Source organism: Daucus carota, chromosome 9 (assembly GCF_001625215.2).
Source record: "Daucus carota subsp. sativus chromosome 9, DH1 v3.0, whole genome shotgun sequence".
NCBI lineage: Eukaryota > Viridiplantae > Streptophyta > Magnoliopsida > Apiales > Apiaceae > Daucus > Daucus carota.
In genome coordinates this window covers 9,298,534-9,317,352 of record NC_030389.2, presented here as the reverse complement: position 1 = coordinate 9,317,352, position 18,819 = coordinate 9,298,534, and the positions used below count along the sequence as shown (strand labels likewise).

At 32.9% G+C, this 18,819-nt stretch overlaps 1 protein-coding gene and 1 pseudogene across 1 annotated transcript; one reads left to right on the top strand and one right to left on the bottom strand.

Moving 5' to 3' along the window:
• Positions 1-338: 338 nt before the first annotated feature.
• LOC108202782 (sesquiterpene synthase 2-like) lies at positions 339-4,443 on the bottom strand. The gene is made up of 7 exons (XM_017371322.2): positions 4,240-4,443; positions 2,834-3,119; positions 2,381-2,756; positions 2,072-2,290; positions 1,713-1,854; positions 1,383-1,631; positions 339-833 (listed from the first exon to the last, which is right to left on the bottom strand). Exons 1-7 carry the CDS (start codon positions 4,369-4,371, stop codon positions 540-542), a joined length of 1,698 nt encoding a protein of 565 aa, XP_017226811.1. The 5' UTR covers positions 4,372-4,443; the 3' UTR covers positions 339-539.
• Positions 4,444-14,312: 9,869 nt separating this feature from the next.
• Positions 14,313-15,411, top strand: LOC108201217 (putative germin-like protein 2-1; annotated as a pseudogene).
• The last annotated feature ends 3,408 nt before the right edge of the window (positions 15,412-18,819 follow it).

The window sequence follows — 18,819 nt, the reverse complement described above, 5'->3', positions numbered from 1 at the left end:
ATCCACTAATTCCAAATATATCTCTAAACAATCATGGAGCATAACTGCATTGGCTTGATGACTTTATAAATAGGGTAGGCAAGCATGCATCTTCGAAAAGGATCACACACATCTAACAAGTCGAGACATCTCTCAAGTCCAGCTCCAAACAACCAAAAACCCAAAACTCCTATTTTTATATTTCGAGTATTCAGCAACCTCTGAATTTGTTATCACCAAATTCCTCCATTAACAGTTGTTAATAGTATACAGCTGCTCTACTTATATATGGATTATAAAACATGCAACACCTTGTTCGTTGTCCAGACTCACCGAGAATTTGTTACACAGTTTAGATCATAATAAAGTAGTTGCACACTCTTATATTAATAAAAGTTATCTTACACAAACAAACCAGTGATGACACTGAAAATTCTTACCTGAAGCAACCCTTACATTATTGTTCATTTCTACGACGAGATCTCACCTGATAGAGTTCATTTATTAAACAACAGTACTGATTAACAAGCCATAAGAACACACTGGAAAGCGCTTAAGCATTATATAGGAAAAGGGTCCAACAGGACGGAGGTGATCATCTCTTTTGTCCGAGCCGAGGAATGTGTGTATCCGTCATCCCCGTCATAAAGAAGATTTATGACTCGTGCCAAATTGAAAACTCTCATTAGCAACGGCATTGCAGCTGCTGTTGGATTGAGGCATTCCTGATTCATATCCTTCCACGCATTTGTAATGCGCTTCTGCAGTGCACCATAAGTTATTTCTTTTGAAACGCTGTATTGTTTCATAAAACACTCCACAGCTGTCGGTATATGTGGTCTCTGCAACTCAAACTGCAATTCAAACTGTCAGTATGTAGACGATAAATTAGAAGTTGGGTGTATCAAAACAAATTTTTCTTCTTTCTTTTTTTGGTTTGCGCAGGCAAAATGATTTCTCTTTCACCTAGGATTTAATGCTAATGAACCCAAATTAGGTACCAAAAATTCTTCTGTCAATTGAAATATTTTGGTTGGTGTGATTATTGTACTGTATGAGGTGTCCATTGAGTTATAGCCCCTGTCTGGGCAACGGAAGTAGGAGCAACTTTTTACTTTCGTTTTTCTTGACCCGTTTGTGTAAAAAAGTAAGAAGTACTTTTAAGAAGTCATGAGAAAGAAGTAGGAAGTAGAAAATGCTAGTTTTTCTTTACAACTTCTGTTTGTTTTTTCCAAACACTCTGATAACTTATAATTATTAATTTACTTCTCATTTATATTCCACTTCTTTACTCTAAGTAAGAAGTCACTTCTTTTAAGCTAACACAAACGGCCCATAGTCAATTTAATCAGAACATTTTACTTAATTAATAACGGCTGCAACCTAAAGTTTCTATGTCTGACCTCATGTCCTACTATGTCGTCACTGAGTCTGCAAATCACAGATGAAGCTTTGACAATCAGCGGATCTTTAGAAATCCATTCATATGCTTCTCTGGTTGCCACATCACCCATTAGCACGAAGCTTGTGACCGATAACATTTTGTACGCCCCAGATATGAGTGCAACACTCATATACTCTTCAAATTCTGGAAAGTACTCTACTTTACACCATTTTGCTTCGTCGAAATAGCCTCTTGATAACCTTTTAAACTAAAAATGAAGTAGCATGTATTAGAAAGGACAGAAGTTTAAAAGGGCACTTGGTACTTGCTTTATATTTAGGACTCTTACAGCATCCTTTGCATAACGAAATCCGTAGGATGGCCTTCCTGCCTTTTCTATCTCTTCTTCAGCTTCATAAAAAACTTCCAGCAGAGGACGATAACAAAGGGTGATGTACTCTGGAAGCTGATCTATGGTACTGATATCCCATCTAATGCAAAACATTTAACAATAGTTATCAGACATGGCAATTGATTTGGAATGTTTTAATTGGGGTTGTTGATGTGAATAGAGAGGTCCATTCTAATTAAAACCCACCACATGTCATCATGTACAAAATTTTGTACACAATTCTGTACACCAAGCATTTTTCTTAAAAATAATATATTGCTTTTTCTATCTGATAGGCCACTCAAATTTGCACTTACCTTTCAATTGCATCAGTGAACTGCTGGAGTTCTTCGATAGTGCCATAGATATCATATATGTCATCAACAATGGATGTTAAGGAAATCACTTTGGTTAGGAATACTCGGGCCTCCGTATACCGGGGCTCGAAGTACACGCCTGATATCCAAAAGTAACATTCCACCACTCTATCCCTTGCGAAAGAAAGTTTATTTGCAAAATCTAGATCTTTCCACCACCTGAAATTAAAGTTGTTTCATTCAATACAAATGAATTAAGAAAGCTTTACATGCTCAAGACTCGCGCATCATTTATGGATATGGATATACCTTGTAATAGGACCGAGCTCACTCTGATGCAATGCCTGTACTCGATTAAAATCACGTTTTGCCAGATCTAACAGCACTTGATTATGCCAAGATAATTTGTGGTAGACGGAAATGTAATGCCTTGCTACAAGCCTATTTAAACTTCTACGGAGGGGATACTTGAGCGCACGACCCACAAGGCCTGCTAATGGATCGTTGAGGTTTAAATTCAGATATAGATTAAGGTGAGAGGTGGTGAATTCAAGAGCTTCTTCTAGTATAGTTTCTCCATGCACCATGAGATGTGCTGCTTCATACAAGCTTAGCATTCCTCTAACATCCTTAGCCAAGCTCTCCTTGAACTTCCCGTTGTTGTCCTTGAACTTGTAGAATACATCTGCATGCGTGGAAATACCCTAAGATATGTTAGTATGTACGTTTGACACGAGGTCGGATTGATAACAATCAAGCTACCTGAAGAAACCACATGTCCTTGCTGTCTAAGCAGCCGAAAACATAGAGCAGCATCATGCAAATCAACATCATCTTTGCTGCAGTAAAGTTGAAGAAAGCTATCCTTCAAGTGCTGTAATATTGCATCTAACTCAGCTTCAAAATGGTAGGCCAGACCCAGTCGTTGAATATCATCGATGAAGCTTATTATTTTGCACTGAGGTGTGTCCCCTGCAACTAGCATCTGCTTGGCCTCTTCTTTCAGCACTTGAAGGTGTTTCTCCTCTGCGTTATCAACTTCAGTTTTCTGGTTGCATGAGTTTGTTAATACAAATTACACGTATATTAATTAATGCATGCACACACACATATATACTCCCTCCGTCCCAACCAATTATTTACGTATGATTTAGGCACGGAGGTTAAGAAATATGCCCTCGAAGTATGAGTGGAAGTTCCGATGCGGCCTCGAAGTTTAAAAACATACCTTTTGACCCTCAAAGTATCTTTGTCGTACCTTTTATACTTTGAGGGTCGAAAGGTACGTTTTTAAACTTTGAGGCCGCATCGGAACTTTCACCCAAACTACAAGGGCTAAAAGGTCATTAAATCAATATGTATAAAGTAGTAGAAAAGAGAGAAAAAAGGGGTGAAATGGTGGGACTCGTTGATTTTTAATGTATAAAAACGAGACAGCGGAATAAAAGTAGTGTCAAAAGCAGTGTTGTAAAAAGCGCATTAAGCGGCCGATTAAGCGGCCGCCTAAGCGGAATCGGCCCTAAAGCGCTTCGATTTTGTATTAAGCGGAAAATTAAGCGTTTTTGAAAATTAAGCGGACAATTAAGCGGATTAAGCGGTCGTTAAGCGGATTAAGCGGTAATTAAGCGGTCAAAATGATGTTGACTTGCTAATTTTTTTTAAATTTTTTGTTTGAAATATTAATTTTTTAATAATATAACTATAATTATATTATAAAATTGAAAAAAATATATTTTATCAAAAATATTAAAAATGCATATTCTTAACACAACATATAATTATTTTTAAATATATTAATATTATAACTAAATATTTAATTATATTTAAATAATCCGCTTATTGACTCGCTTAAAATTCCGCTTAAGCGTCCGCTTTACCGCTTAAGCGCTAGAAGGTCCTCCTGCCGCTTAGAACCGATTTGCGTTTTTCACGACACTGGTCAAAAGTGAAAAAAAGTGGGGAAGTGGTGTAACCCATTCACTATTATTTTTGGTAAGTTTTGGAATGTAAAAAATTGGATGACCCATTCACAAAAAGGAAACCGTAAAGAAATGGTTGGGACATATATGGATAGGACAGAAAGAGTAATATATAATTTATATTTATAAAAGGTGTGCGGAGCCCCGGTCCCTCGATGTGAACAATTGAGACAGTAACGACTAACGTACCAGGAGCGACGAGTTACAGTATGGGAGGAATCTGTCTCCCCAGATGCTGGGATGATAATTTGCCGAACTCCGAGTAACTGCAGTACTTGAGACATTTGGTGGACCAGAAGTAGAATTAACATACATAGCCATGATCTGCTGATATATCTATCTTACTTCTTTTAAAACCAAACATAGATAATTATTTGCAAATGTGATGTTCTGGGAACCTTATATCTTTTCTTATAGTGTTTTCCGATAGCTTACACTTGTTGACATTTGTGTTTTTTTAGCATGGGATTAGTCCTCTAGTACATTATGTCATACTCCCTCCGTTCCAATCAATTGTATACAGTTTTTTTTTTGAAATATCCTATTATTTTTATACATTCCCAAAATAACAACTTCTCATAATACAAAACACTACTACACCCACTACTTTCTCCCACTATCTCCATTATATAATAATACAACAGTAGTGCACCCACTACTTTACTCCACCATCTCAAATGTATTATTAAAAAATATGTAGGTCCCATCACTTTACCCACTTTCCATCTAAGTCTACTCATTTCTTACACTTTTTCATAGTCTCCGTGTCCGATCCCTATGTATATAATTCATCGGGACCGAGGGAGTAATTATTAATAGCTTACGCTTGGTGACAATTTGTATATCGATACATTTTTCCTATAAAAACTATTTATGTCCCACATTGCTCATGCTTCTGTTTACATGACCTTTTCAACCATCTTACATGTCCTCATGTAGTCAACCATTGGCTAAGGGTGTATTCCCTTCTGAAATCGTTACTGATTAAAATATCCAAATTCGAAATAAAGTATTTCAAAATTTTTTTTTTAAAAAGGTGATCTAAATTTGGATCATCACCATTTTTTACTCGAAATTTACTGGTTGGTTTAATATTAAAATAGTAACTTTGTTATTTATATAATTTTAGTATATTAGATTAAAAATTGAATTTTTTTCCAGTTATTTGAATAATAATAATATATCATAACTTTTTAATTATTATAGTCTCAAATTTTTATATTAAATATTTGAATTATACATAAAATTTAAAAATTCTAAAAGGGGGAAATTAAATGTACACAATTGTACAGCCCACTTTTACAACCAACAAATCGTGATCGTTGGTTGGCTGAGATCTACGGTGCTGGTTGCGTACATCAGTGACTTAAAGTCACTGATCAGTGACTTTATATCACTATGTCCCCTCCATAATTCATTTTCCTATCATACCCTTACCGCATTAATAACAACAGTGAGTTCAAGTCCCTGATGGTGTATACATTAATAACAACAGTGAGTTCAAGTCCCTGATGTGTACAATTTATTTACATTTTTACTAAATGATCCAAACTTACGGATGTTAAGGTCTAAATGTATCAGTGATATTATATGAATTTCAGAAAGAAAAAAAAAACTCTATTTGTATTGAGATTTTAGCAGTCAAGTAGTGGTTTGTTTGACTTGTACTATTATCGTGTACTTTATCATGTATTGCTCTTTACATTTTTTAAAAAATATTGATCAATGATCTAACCGTACGGATGTGAAGATGTATATATTTTGATGCTAATTAAGAAGAAGTTTCAAGAAAAAATAATTATATTTCGATTGAGATTTCAGCAGTCAACTAGTGTTTTGAGTTGTACTAGTATCTAGTGTTTTATCATGTATTACTGCTTACATATTTTTAGAAATATTTCTGGATGATCCAACCGTACGGACATATTTTTAGAAATATCATGTATTACTGCTTACATATTTCTGGACATATTTTTAGAAATATTTTGATGATATTAAAAATGTTTCATAAAAAAATAATTTTATTTTGTTGAAGAGATTAGCAGTCAACTATTGGTTTGACTTGTACTAGCATTTAGTGTTTTATCATGTATTACTACTTACATTTAAAAAAAAATATTTCTAGATGATACAACCGTACGGATGTGGAGATTTATATATTTTGATAATATATAAAAAAAGTTTCATAAAATATAATTAAATTTGGAAGGAGAGTTTAGCAGTCAACTAGTGGTTTGACTTGTACTAGGATCTAGTGTTTTATCATGTATTACGGCTTACATTTTATAAAAAATATTTTTGGATAATCCAACCGTACGGATGTGAAGATTCATATATTTTGATGATACTAAAAAAGTTTCAGAAAAAAACAATTTTATTTGGATGGAGAGATTTGTCTCAACTAGTGGTTTGACTGGGAGTAGCATCTAGTGTTTTATCATGTATTACTGCTTACATTTTTTAAAAAATATTTCTGGATAATCCAACCGTACAGATGAGAAGATTTATATATTTTGATGATATTATAAGAGTTTCAGAAAAAAATAATTTTATTTGGATGGAGAGTTTAGCAGTCAACTAGTGGTTTGACTTGTACTAGCATCTAGTGTTTTATCATGCATTACTGCTTACATTTTTTAAAAATATTTTTGGATGATCCAACCGTACGGATGTAAAGATTTATATATTTTGATGATATAAAAATTTTTTCATAAAATATAATTAAATTTGGATGGAGAGTTTAGGACTAGTGGTTTGACTTGTACTAGGATCTAGTGTTTTATCATGTATTACGGCTTACATTTTATAAAAAATATTTCTGGATAATCCAACCGTACGGATGTGAAGATTTATATATTTTGATGATACTAAAAAAGTTTCAGAAAAAATAATTTTATTTGGATGGAGAGATTTGTCTCAACTAGTGGTTTGACTAGGAGTTTCATCTAGTGTTTTATCATGTATTACTGCTTACATTTTTAAAAAAATATTTCTGGATAATCCAACCGTACAGATGAGAAGATTTATATATTTTGATGATATTATAAGGGTTTCAGAAAAAAATAATTTTATTTGGATGAAGAGTTTAGCAGTCAACTAATGGTTTGAGTCGTTTGACTTGTACTAGCATCTAGAGTTTTATCATGTATTACTGCTTACATTTTTTAAAAAATATTTTTGGATGATCCAACCATACGGATTTAAAGATTTATATATTTTGATGATATTAAAAAAGTTTCAGAAAAAAATAATTTTATTTGGATGGACAGTTTAGCAGTCAACTTGTGGTTTGACTTGTACTTGCATCTAGTGTTTTACCATGTATTACAGCTTACAGTTTTTAAAAAATATTTCTATATGATCCAACCGTACGGATGTGAAGATTTATATATTTTGATGTTATTAAAAAACTTTCAAAAAAAATAATTTTATTTGAATGAATAGTTTGGTAGTCAACTAGTGGTATGACTTGTACTAGCATCGAGTGTTTTATCATGTATTACTGCTTACATTTTTTAATAAAATATTTCTGGATGATCCAACCGTACGGATGTGAAGATTTATAGATTTTGATGATATAACAAAAGTTTAATTTAAAAATATTTTTTTTTTCGATGTAGAGTTTAGCAGTCAGCTAGTGGTTTGAGTTATACTAGCATCTAGTGTTTTATCATGTATTACTGCTTACATTTTTTAAAAAATATTTCTGGATGATCCAACCGTACGGATGTGGAGATTTATATATTTTGATGATATAAAAAATAATTTTATTTGGATGGAGAGTTTAGCAGTCAACTAGTGGTTTGACTTGTACTAGCATCTAGTGTTTTATCATGTATTACAGCTTATATTTTATAAAAAATATTTCTGGATGATCCAACCGTACGGATGTGAATATTTATATATTTTGATAATATTAAATAAGTTTCAGAAAATTATAATTTTATTTGGATGGAGAGTTTAGCAGTCAACTATTGGTTTGACTTGTGGAAGCATCTAGTGTTTTATCATGCATTACTGCTTACATTTTTTAAAAAATATTTCTGGATGACCCAACCGTACGGATGTCAAAATTTATATATTTTGATGATATTAAAAAAATTTCAGAAAAAATAATTTTATTTGGATGGAGAGTTTAGTAGTTAACTAGTGGTTTGACTTGTACTAGCATCTGGTGTTTTATCATGTATTATAGCTTACATTTTTTAAAAAATATTTCTGGATGATCCATCCGTACGGATGTGAAGATTTATATATTTTGATGGTATTAAAAAAGTTTCAGAGAAAAATAATTATATTTGGATGGAGAGTTTACCAGTCAACTAGTGGTTTGATTTGTACTAGCATCTAGTGTTTTATCATGTATTACAGCTTACATTTTTTTAACAATATTTTTGGATGATCTAACCGTACGGATGTAAAGATTTATATATTTTGATGATATTAAAAAAGTTTCAGAAAAAAATAATTTTATTTGGATGGAGAGTTTAGCAGTCAACTAGTGGTTTGACTTGTACTTGCATCTAGTGTTTTATCATGTATTACATCTTACATTTTTTAAAAAATATTTCTGGATGATCCAACCGTACGGATGTGAAGATTTATATATTTTGATGATATTAAAAAAGTTTCAGAAAAGAATAATTTTATTTGGATGGAGAGTTTAGCAGTCAACTAGTGGTTTGACTTGTAGAAGCATCTAGTGTTTTATCATGTATTACAGCTTACATTTTTTTAAAAATATTTTTGGATGATCCAACCGTACGGATGTCAAGATATATATATTTTGATGATATTAAAAAAAATTCAGAAAAAAATAATTTTATTTGGATGGAGAGTTTAGCAGTCAACTAGTGGTTTGACTTGTACTAGCATCTAGTGTTTTATCATGTATTAAAGCTTATATTTTTTTAAAAATATTTCTGGATGATCCAACCGTACGGATGTGAAGATTTATATCTTTTGTGATATTAAAAATTTTCAAAAAAAAAATAATTTTATTTGAATGGAGAGTTTAGCAGTCAACTAGTGGTTTGACTTGTACTAGTAACTTGACATTCATCATGTATTTGTGTTTCTATTTTTTTGAAAATATTTCTCGACGATCCAACCGTACGGATGTCAAAGTCTATATATTTTGATGATATTAAAAAAGTTTCAGAAAAAAATAACCATTCTCCGTTTGAAATCTTAACAGTCAACCAGTGGTTTGACTTGTATATGTAAGTAGTATTTTATCATGTATTATCGTTTAAATTTTTTTGAAGATATATATCTCGATGGTCCAACCGCACGGATGTCAAAGTTTATATATTTTGATGGTATTAAAAAAGTTTTAGAAAAAAATAATTTTTTTTCATTTGATATTTTAACAGTCAACTAGTGGTTTGACTTGTATTTTGGTTATTTGTAAGTAAAATTATTTTTCAAAAATATGTCTGGGTGATAATAAAAAATATAAATTATATTATTAATTATAAGTGATGAGTTTTTATGTCAAGCAAAATAATCATCTAAATTGAAAAGATAATATGTGTTGTGTTGAACTTGTGCAAGATTCCATCCTTTTCATTTTATTATTGTTCTTAAAATATCACGGACTTAGTTTTTTTCGTTAATTATAGATATAACGAAGCTCCTATACCTTATGTTAATCAAATGCTAAACAAAAATCAACATCTTTTTGAGTTTTACTTAGAATCATGTCAGTGACTTGAAGTCACTGGTATTTACTTGGAATTTTTTTTCCCGTGTCGCTTATTTGTTACTTGAGATTCTTTCCAAACTTCTAAATCAATCTCCAAAATTACAACAGTGACTTGAAGTTACTGATTTTCTTTACTTAAAATTTTTTCCAAGATTACGCATTAGTGACTTCAGCTCACTAATGTTCTTTACTTAAATTTTCCAGCCCTCTAGTTTTGGGGAGCTACTTTAACGTTTTCATCAGTGACTTAAGGTTACGAATATCCCCATAATTACATTAGTGACTTCAAGTCACTGATGTTTTTGACTTAGAATTTTTTCCAGCCCTCTAGTTTTGGGGAGCTACTGTAACGTTTTCATCAGTGACTTAAGGTCACGGATATCCCCAGAACTATAACAGTGACTTGAAATCACTGATGTTCTTTACTTAAAAAATTTTCCACCGCTCTAGTCTTGGGAGCTAATATAACGATTTCATTTCATCAGTGACCTTATTTATAATTTTTTTACTTGGTAGTTGGGGGTACATTGTTGGCTGATGTAAATTAAATGCAACATCAGTGATCTCATGTCACTAAAGGTGAGAGGGATAATACCGACATTTTAGGTTTTTCACTCAACATCACTGACTTCCAGTCACTGATTAGTGACTTGAAGTCACTAACGTAGCTATTTAATATTTTTTTCATGCGTCCGGAAGATCATGTCACTGATGTACTTCATTTAATGCACACCATTAGTAACTTCAAGTCACTGATGGTGTACACCTACCTTTCCTGTACAATTGTGTACATGTAACCGGCCCCATTCTAAAAATATATAAATTTTAGTCAAACTGAGTCGAGTTAGGCGAGTACAAACTAAACTCGAACCAATTCCGAACTAAATGAGCCGACTTCGAAACATATAAAAAATATGGCTCAGTTTCGTTTAGGAATCGAACGGATTTTTATCCTCAGAATTGGGTCTTAATAAAAGAATTAGAACCAGGCTAATTAAACAAAGGGAGATCGAACTTTTTAACCAACGGCTATGTTTATTTACGCCGGTTAACGCTTGTAAGGTTTGTATAAAAAGAAAAGCAAAGATGCTTTAGAATACTGAAATGATTGTGTCAAAATATACGTAACTTTGTTATAGTTTTACATTAAAAACTGATTTTTGATTTTAAATAGTAGTAGGTCTCGGAATGACTAGTTCTAATAGACTAATAGTATACCATCTCTCCAAAAACACGAGTACTAATTTTCGCAGGTAAAGGTGGAACTAGAGAGCGCTAAGAGATGTTAGAGCCCTCTAACCTCAAAAAAATAGTGTATTTTTTTTTTCAACTCCCGCTGAATTATTTTCGGGCTGAGAGTGACGAGTGCAAAGCATTTTATCATCGAAAAACACCATAAGCATCGTGTGCAAAATATTCCACGGTAAAAAGTGGGGCAAAGGACATGCCAAATTGTAATGAAAATGAGTTTAAGCTGTTTTAGGTTTAAAAGAACACGAGTCCTATGGTAGTAGCTATGTAAAGTTGTAAACCAATTATTTTTATAAAGTCAAAAGTGAATTATGAAGTACTGAGCCCTACCTTTGAAAGAATCTCCTGTACTATGTATGACAACCACACTCGCAATCTGGATTCTAGCACTCACAGTTTGAATACGGGTTATCTAGTTGGTCATTGAACTGTTTAATGTATCAAATTAGTCACTGAACTCAAAATTTTATCAAGGGTTACTTCAAATATTAAACAAGTAACTTGAAATATAAGTTCAAACACTAAAAATATTATTTATAAAGTTTTACACATTATTTTTGAATGTTACCAAAACTAAGTAAAATGTTATGACTTCTAATATTTATGATAATATATTTAGATTTTATCAAGTTTATTTATTATTTATTTTTAATTAAAACAAAAAAATAACTATATAATAAAATATATATAATAAATAAACTTGATAAAATATAAATATATTATTTTAAATACTAGAAGTCATAACCTTTTAGTAGGTTGTGGTAACATTTAAAAATAATGTGTAAAACTTTATAAATAATATTTTTACTATCTGAACTAATATTTCAAGGTACTTGTTTGATATTTATGGTGATTTTAGTGACCATCTTGATACCGTTTTGAGTTCAGTGACCAATTTGATACATTAAACCCACCTCAGTGACCAATTTGATAATTAACCCATTTGAATACTGATATCGGCCTCACAAGTTCACAGTTTTTTGGTTAACACCTCTTTACAATTAAAATAGATAATAGATACTCGTTTCGTCCCAGCCAATTGTTTATATTTGGTTTAGCAACGGAGGTTAAGATGTATGTATACAGTAGTGGAAAAAAGAAAGAAAAGTGGGTGAAGTGGTGAGATCTATTGACTTTTAAGGTATAAAAAAGAGATAGTTGAATAAAATTAATGTGAAAACGGAGAAAAATTGGGGAAGTGGTGAGACCCATTGACTATTGTTGGTAACTTTCTAAATGTAATGAATTGGATGTGGCACCCCAAAAAGTATACCGTAAAGAAATGACAAGACTAAGGTGGATATTCTTAGAGCAGGGCTTTTCGTATTGAATTTTGACTGGATTGTTAAATGATATTCGGATACGAATATATTTATATCTAAATTTCGATTTGAATCAATAAACGACTTCAAACTTATGCGAAAATAATTTGATTAATTTTTATTATAATGTATTAATATCTTCTATTTATATTAACAATATATATAGGCAAATATTCTTTATGAAATAAAATTAAAATTAAAATTAAAATTACAGACTAATATAAGCCTTGTGTTATTTTTGGTTGGGGTGAATGATGAGGAAAAGAATGGAATGAAAACTATGTTATGGACAACTGTTAAGAAATTTCATTCATTACATCACATATTAGATATCACACCATCTATTTGAGATATAGTGCTCTATCCTCTTCTATTCTCAATTTCTTCTCAAATTTTAACATAACAATTTTGCAATTGGAGCTCTAAGCAGCCAGAATCCTGGTGTTATTACAATTGCTAATGCAGTGTTTGGGTCAAACCCTTCGATTCCTAGTAGTATTCTGGCAAAGGCGTTCCAGGTTAATAAAAAGTTGATCCCAGTGATGCGGACACAATTCAAGATTTAAGGGATACATTTACATTCTTTCAACAAAGGTCAAGATTCATACTGTACTATTGATTATATTGATTCACTGTTTTTTAAATTGTAATATGATTAATTATCGAATCTATTTGGCCAATGTCATCATAAAAGAGAGTTGCTACTTGCCAGACTTCAATTAGACTGGCCAGAAACACTATTACTCTCCTAACTTAAATCAGGGTGTTATCCAAAACTCCAGAACACAAGACCAAATAATTACATCCTACAAATGAAAAGATGATAAAGAAATTTATAACAATTGAAGAACTTGGGAAAGAATCTTGGTTCAGACATTAATTTAAGTCAGCTGTATTTTCATAATATTTTTTCTATAATGTGCAGACCTGTATACAGGTCTATCAGCCTGTAATACACATTACACACACGGTATCCGAACTTATTATCACAACTCTTAAATGCCATAAATCATATTTTACATAATTAACAAAATCACAAGCCCCTTGCCAAGTTGCTGCTTCAGAAAGACTATAATTAGGTAAGATAGACTTCCTGGTGAGTCTTGATATTTTTTAGGCAATCAAGAAGTGTTCGAGTAGTGAAGATACTTCAAGTGCTAGAAATATAAAGTTTGATTGTCACCTCATTTCCGTTTACCAACTTAATATTTATCAACCACCAATTACTACTATTATTTATAGGGCAGAAGTGAGGTCAAAATCGAACTCCAAACAGTAAACGATGAATACAAATTTCGCCATTTATGTCAATTTCTGCTCTGTTGTAGTATAAGTTTTCAGTTTCAACAAGCTCTTCCAAAGAGTTATCAAATGCAAGTGAACAGAAGCTCCAGATTTCATTGTTGGAAATTACTGAAAAATTCTGAAGAACAGCTAAGTGGATTTTATGACACAGTGAGTTTCGGACTAGTCCTTTGGGCATGCACTATGTACAATCATGCAATAAAAACTAATAATCTACTTTAAAATGTATTTTTTAGTTTTTTAAAATAATGAAAGAGTGACTTATAATCTTTGGTAAAAAAATTAGTCAATATGACCAATAAAAATGGAAATGGAAACGTGACAACTAAAAAAGGAAGGAGGGAGTATTACAGATGTAATTAGCTGGAAATCATCCACCAAGATAATGTCATTTTTGCGGTCACTATCAAATCATAATCAGAATAATGAGCTGCATTCTGCATACATAAGCTACTACTTCAAACACTCTAATCATTCTTGACCATATATAAACACGTTCGGAGTTTAGACTGAACGTGGACTAGGTGAAGTAAGTCCAATACTTGGTCTCCATGTATGACATTAACACTGCTAGTGCCAGTTTTGACCGAATAAAAAAATATCACAGATTTTGTCTGCATCCGGCATGTAATTTAGAACTTAAGGTTGTACCTTTTGCGTTTGTTTGTGTAGAAATGGTGGCATATTGTTGGACTCTTTTACTCTATATAAACACACAAAGTTCTGATACTTAGTTCTCACAGCTCAAGGACACCTCGCTTAAGCTTCCAAATCTAATCCAATAGTTCTTAAAATGCCTATAAAATTTATCTACTATTGTTGGCCATAATGTCTGCAGGGGCTCTGGCCTCTGACGGTCCTTCTCTACAAGATTTTTGTGTTGCTGATCCCAAGAGTTCTGGTAAGATCATAATGACAATTCATTAATTTTTCTCTATACTTTTAAGAAAAATTCAGTTTACTACTAGCTGCTATTATTAGTCATACAATTTTGATTGCATAATGTACATTAACATCATCAATAATGCAGAATGCTGAATATATTTGTTGAGATGACTAAATGTAACCCAAATTTATGTTATGACAGTTCTAGTGAATGGAAAGGCATGCAAGGATTCTAAGCTTGTTACGGCCAGTGATTTTTCTTTAGCAGGACTTCATGTAGCTGGTAATACCAACAATGCTGTTGGCTCAAGGGTGACTCCAGCATTTGCTGCACATATACCAGGACTCAACACCCTTGGCATTTGACATAGCCCCATCGGACATAAACCCTCTGCACGCGCACCCACGTGCTACTGAAATTCTTACAGTTATAGAGGGTACCCTTGAAGTTGGATTTATCACCTCGAACCCTGATAATCGCCTCGTTTCCTGAGGGTCCTATTCATTACCAGAAAAATATTGGAAAGTCTCATGTAGTTGCAATTGGAGCTCTTAACAGCCAGAACCCGGGTGTGACTACAATCGCTAAGGTAGTGTTTGGATCAAACCCTTCGATTCCTGGTGATATTCTGGCGAAGGCCTTCCCGGTCAATAAGAAGTTGATCCCTGCAGTTCACAATCCAAGATTTAAGGGATCAATTTACATTCTTTCAACAAGTGTCAAGATTCATACTGTACTACTGATTATTGATAGTCTAATACACAAAACAATAATGCTCGTACTGGTGTAATAGTAGAAGGAAAAGCAACACTGAATAGATAGAATGGTTTTTTTCTTTTCAATATATTGTTCTTTCAATACCTTAAGTACATAAGACTATTTATATTTCATCCTGGAAGCTATAAAGACTATCTAGAAATAGTCTTATTTATGATCATACATCCTTATTTAAATCTTATTTATTACATTAGAAAATTCTGATAGTCTCAAAATGCATTAGTAATTTCAACTAGGGTTGTTCACGAACCGAGCCGAGCCGAGTTTTGACCGAACCGAGCCGAGCTTTAATTTTTTTTTCTGACGAGCCGAGCCGAGCCGAACTTTTTTATCGAACAAAAATCGTGTTCAAGCTTGAGTTCGTTAACTAACGAGCCGAACACGAGCTTGTTCGCGAACAAATACAAGCCGAGCCGAGTCGAGCCAGAAAAAAATAAGGACGAACCGCTAGTTGACTCTTAAAATAACTAACCAAATTATTTATTTATTTTTTTGAAACTTTGATTATTTCACTAAAATGTATATATGTTAACATCCATACGGTTGGGTCGGTAAAAAATATTTTTTAAAATATCAAAACACTAAATTAGGATTAAACACTAGTCAGCGGTACCAGTCAAACTTAAAATAGCAAACCAAATAAAATTATTATTTCCTGAAATTTTAGTTACATCACTAAAATATATCTATATATATATTATATGTTGAATTCTGAGTTCAAAAACATATATAAATTATTAAAAAAAATCAAAAATATTACATTTTTTCGAGTTTTAACGGGCCGAACGAGCTCGAGCCGAACGAGCTCGAGCCGAACATACTAAAAGCTCGGCTCGAGCACAATTTTTTGTGTTCGAGCTCGAGCTCGTTAACTTAACGAGCCTAGGCGAACGAGCTCTTAACGAGCGGAGCTCGAGCTTGTTCGCGAACAGCTCGGTTCGTTAAACAGCCCTAATTTCAACACTCCTCCTTAAGGCATTTTCTCGCAACTCCAAGCATGTCTCGAAGGTATTCAAACTTTGGCCTTGCTAGCACTTTAATTAATGAATATATCTGCCATCTATTCCTCTGTCCTGTAGTAGACCACCTGAGTTTCTCCATTTGTTGTTGCTTCTGGAATGAAGTGATACTTAATCGCTATATGTTTTGCTCTAGTGTGATAGACTGGATTTTTTGTCATGTCAATTGCTGACTTGTTGTCACAGAATAATTGCACAGCTCAAAATTGCATCTCTCCCATGTCCTCAAGTATTCGCTTTAGCCAGATAGCTTGATTAGCTGCGCTTGCTGCAACCACATATTCTGCTTCAGCCGATGATTGGTCCACTGTTTCTTAGTTCTTTGATGCCCATGAGAGATGCCAGATCCCAGTGTGAATGCATAACCCGAAGTGCTTTTCATATCATCTTCTGAACTGGCCCAATTACACTATCTGTGTAACCATGTAACTTTGAATCTGCAGCTACCTTGTCACTAAGAGAATAGCCATGAAATTTCAACTATGAGACTCGCTTGTACCAGATGCCATATTCAATGGTTCCCTGCAAGTATCTTAATACTCCTTTTGCCGCATGCACCATAATGTATTCGACTTGGATTTAGCATCAATCTTGATAACAGGCTACTTGCATACATGATACCAGTTCTTGACTTCTTGTATTTGTTAAGGAGACTTCCGATGAGGTTTCTATATCGTGAGCCATCAATTTTAGAAGACCCATCATCCTTCTTCATCTTTTCTTTTGCAACAAGTGGTGTGGCAACTATTTCACAACCACTCGTATTAAACTTCTTTAAAAGGTTCACTATATGTTGTTTTTGACAAATGAAAATGCCTTCATCTTCTTGTGTAGTTTCAATGCCAAGAAAATGATGCATTAATCCAAGATCACTCTTTCTAAAGTTTTCATCATATCTTCCTTCAAATCATCCGAATCATTTTTTCATTATTTCCTGTATAGATTAAGTCATCTACATGCAAGGAAACTAAAAGCTTGCTAGAGGTACCTTGTGTTTCAATGTGAAGTGTAGGCTCACTTGGACTCCTCCTGAATCTCAAACTTGTGAAATAATCATTAATCCGACTGTACCATGCTCATGGAGCTTGTTTAATCACGTACAAGACTTTCTTTTATGTCAAAATTACTTTTCCTTCACTTCCTCTTTTTACGAGCTTTATATAAATTTCTTCTTCGAGAAACTCATTTAAAAAGCGGACTTTACATCTAATTGGTGAATTTTCCATTTTTTCCGAACATCTAGAGCCACCATTGTTCTTATATTAAACCCAGCTACTGGCGCGAATGTGTCCTCGTAATCACCTCCGGGCCTTTGTGAGTAACCCTTAGCTACAAGTCTTGATTTATGTTTTTGTATTGAACCATCCGGAGTGAGTTTTGTTTTGAAAATCCACTTGACTCCAATAGTTTCTTTATCACGAGGCTGCCCAACCAATTCCCAGATTCGTTTTTCTCAGTCATCCTAAGTTCTTCGTCCATACCCATCTTTCGTTTTTGACTGCCTCCTCAAAGCAATTTGGTACAACTTCTTCAAGGTTGCATCTTTATATATTTCTTTCAGTGAACCAAATCGTAGTGGTGTTGTATCATAATTTTGATCGTCTTGATTTTGAGGAGAGTTTTTTTGAGAGAACGGTGAAGAAGGTGGCAATATTTATAGCCTCCAATTATCCTTGTTTTCATTTTTATCTTCCTGCAACGATGGCACATACGTGTATTATAATTATAATTCAAAAAATTAGGTTTAAGAATCCTAAAGTAATATAATTCTTTTTTTTATCGGATTCTAAAAGTAATACTCTACAATCTAGCTAGAAAAAGAATTGTAAACGTAATAGTACAATTCTTTTTCTTATTTAGGAATCATAAAGTTAATACAATTCTTATTTTTAATTACATATTAATATAGAACTTATTAGAAAAGTACAATTCTTATTTTCAAAAGTTATAAAATGTATTATTTTATTTTAATAAAGTTTCTCAAATTATATATGTAAAATGTTATATCACATAAATTTATATCAAAATGTATAAAAATCAAGATTGTAAGGGTGGCTGCATTAATTGAAGAGGAGACATGCATCTAAGGTAGCAGCAAGCCCGGTGTAATTTCACCATTTTATAACTTAACCTATTCATACTCTACTTTTAATCTAGATGCCTATAACTTGCTCCGACTTGGCAACGGAGGCTATAATCGTGTGCTACATATTGCTCAACATTAGAGCATCAACAGATTAGCTCTATCATGTCCTAAGCTAAAATTTTGAAGAATATGAACAAAAATTCATTCCAACAGAGTCCCTATTCATTCCCTAATGCCTGCTCCCGAGTTATAATTAGGGAGGAAAGTAAGTGAAAAGGAAGTAAAGTTATGCGACTTTCACTCCAATTTGCGCTCCCGAGTTTTTTAAAAGGAGAGGAAAGCAGATGAAAGTGGATGTAAATATAGATACTTTCACTCCAAAAGTGGGATGAAAGTGAAGGTACATTTGCTGGAGA

Coding starts and splice junctions, on each gene's coding strand:
- LOC108202782 (XM_017371322.2), bottom strand. CDS start 4,371: ATGGCTATGTATGTTAATTCTACTTCTGGTCCACCAAATGTCTCAAGT. Junction 2,757..2,833: donor AGGACATGTGGTTTCTTCAG/GTAGCTTGATTG, acceptor CCACGCATGCAG/ATGTATTCTACAAGTTCAAG. Junction 834..1,382: donor ACGACATAGTAGGACATGAG/GTCAGACATAGA, acceptor TTTGAATTGCAG/TTTGAGTTGCAGAGACCACA.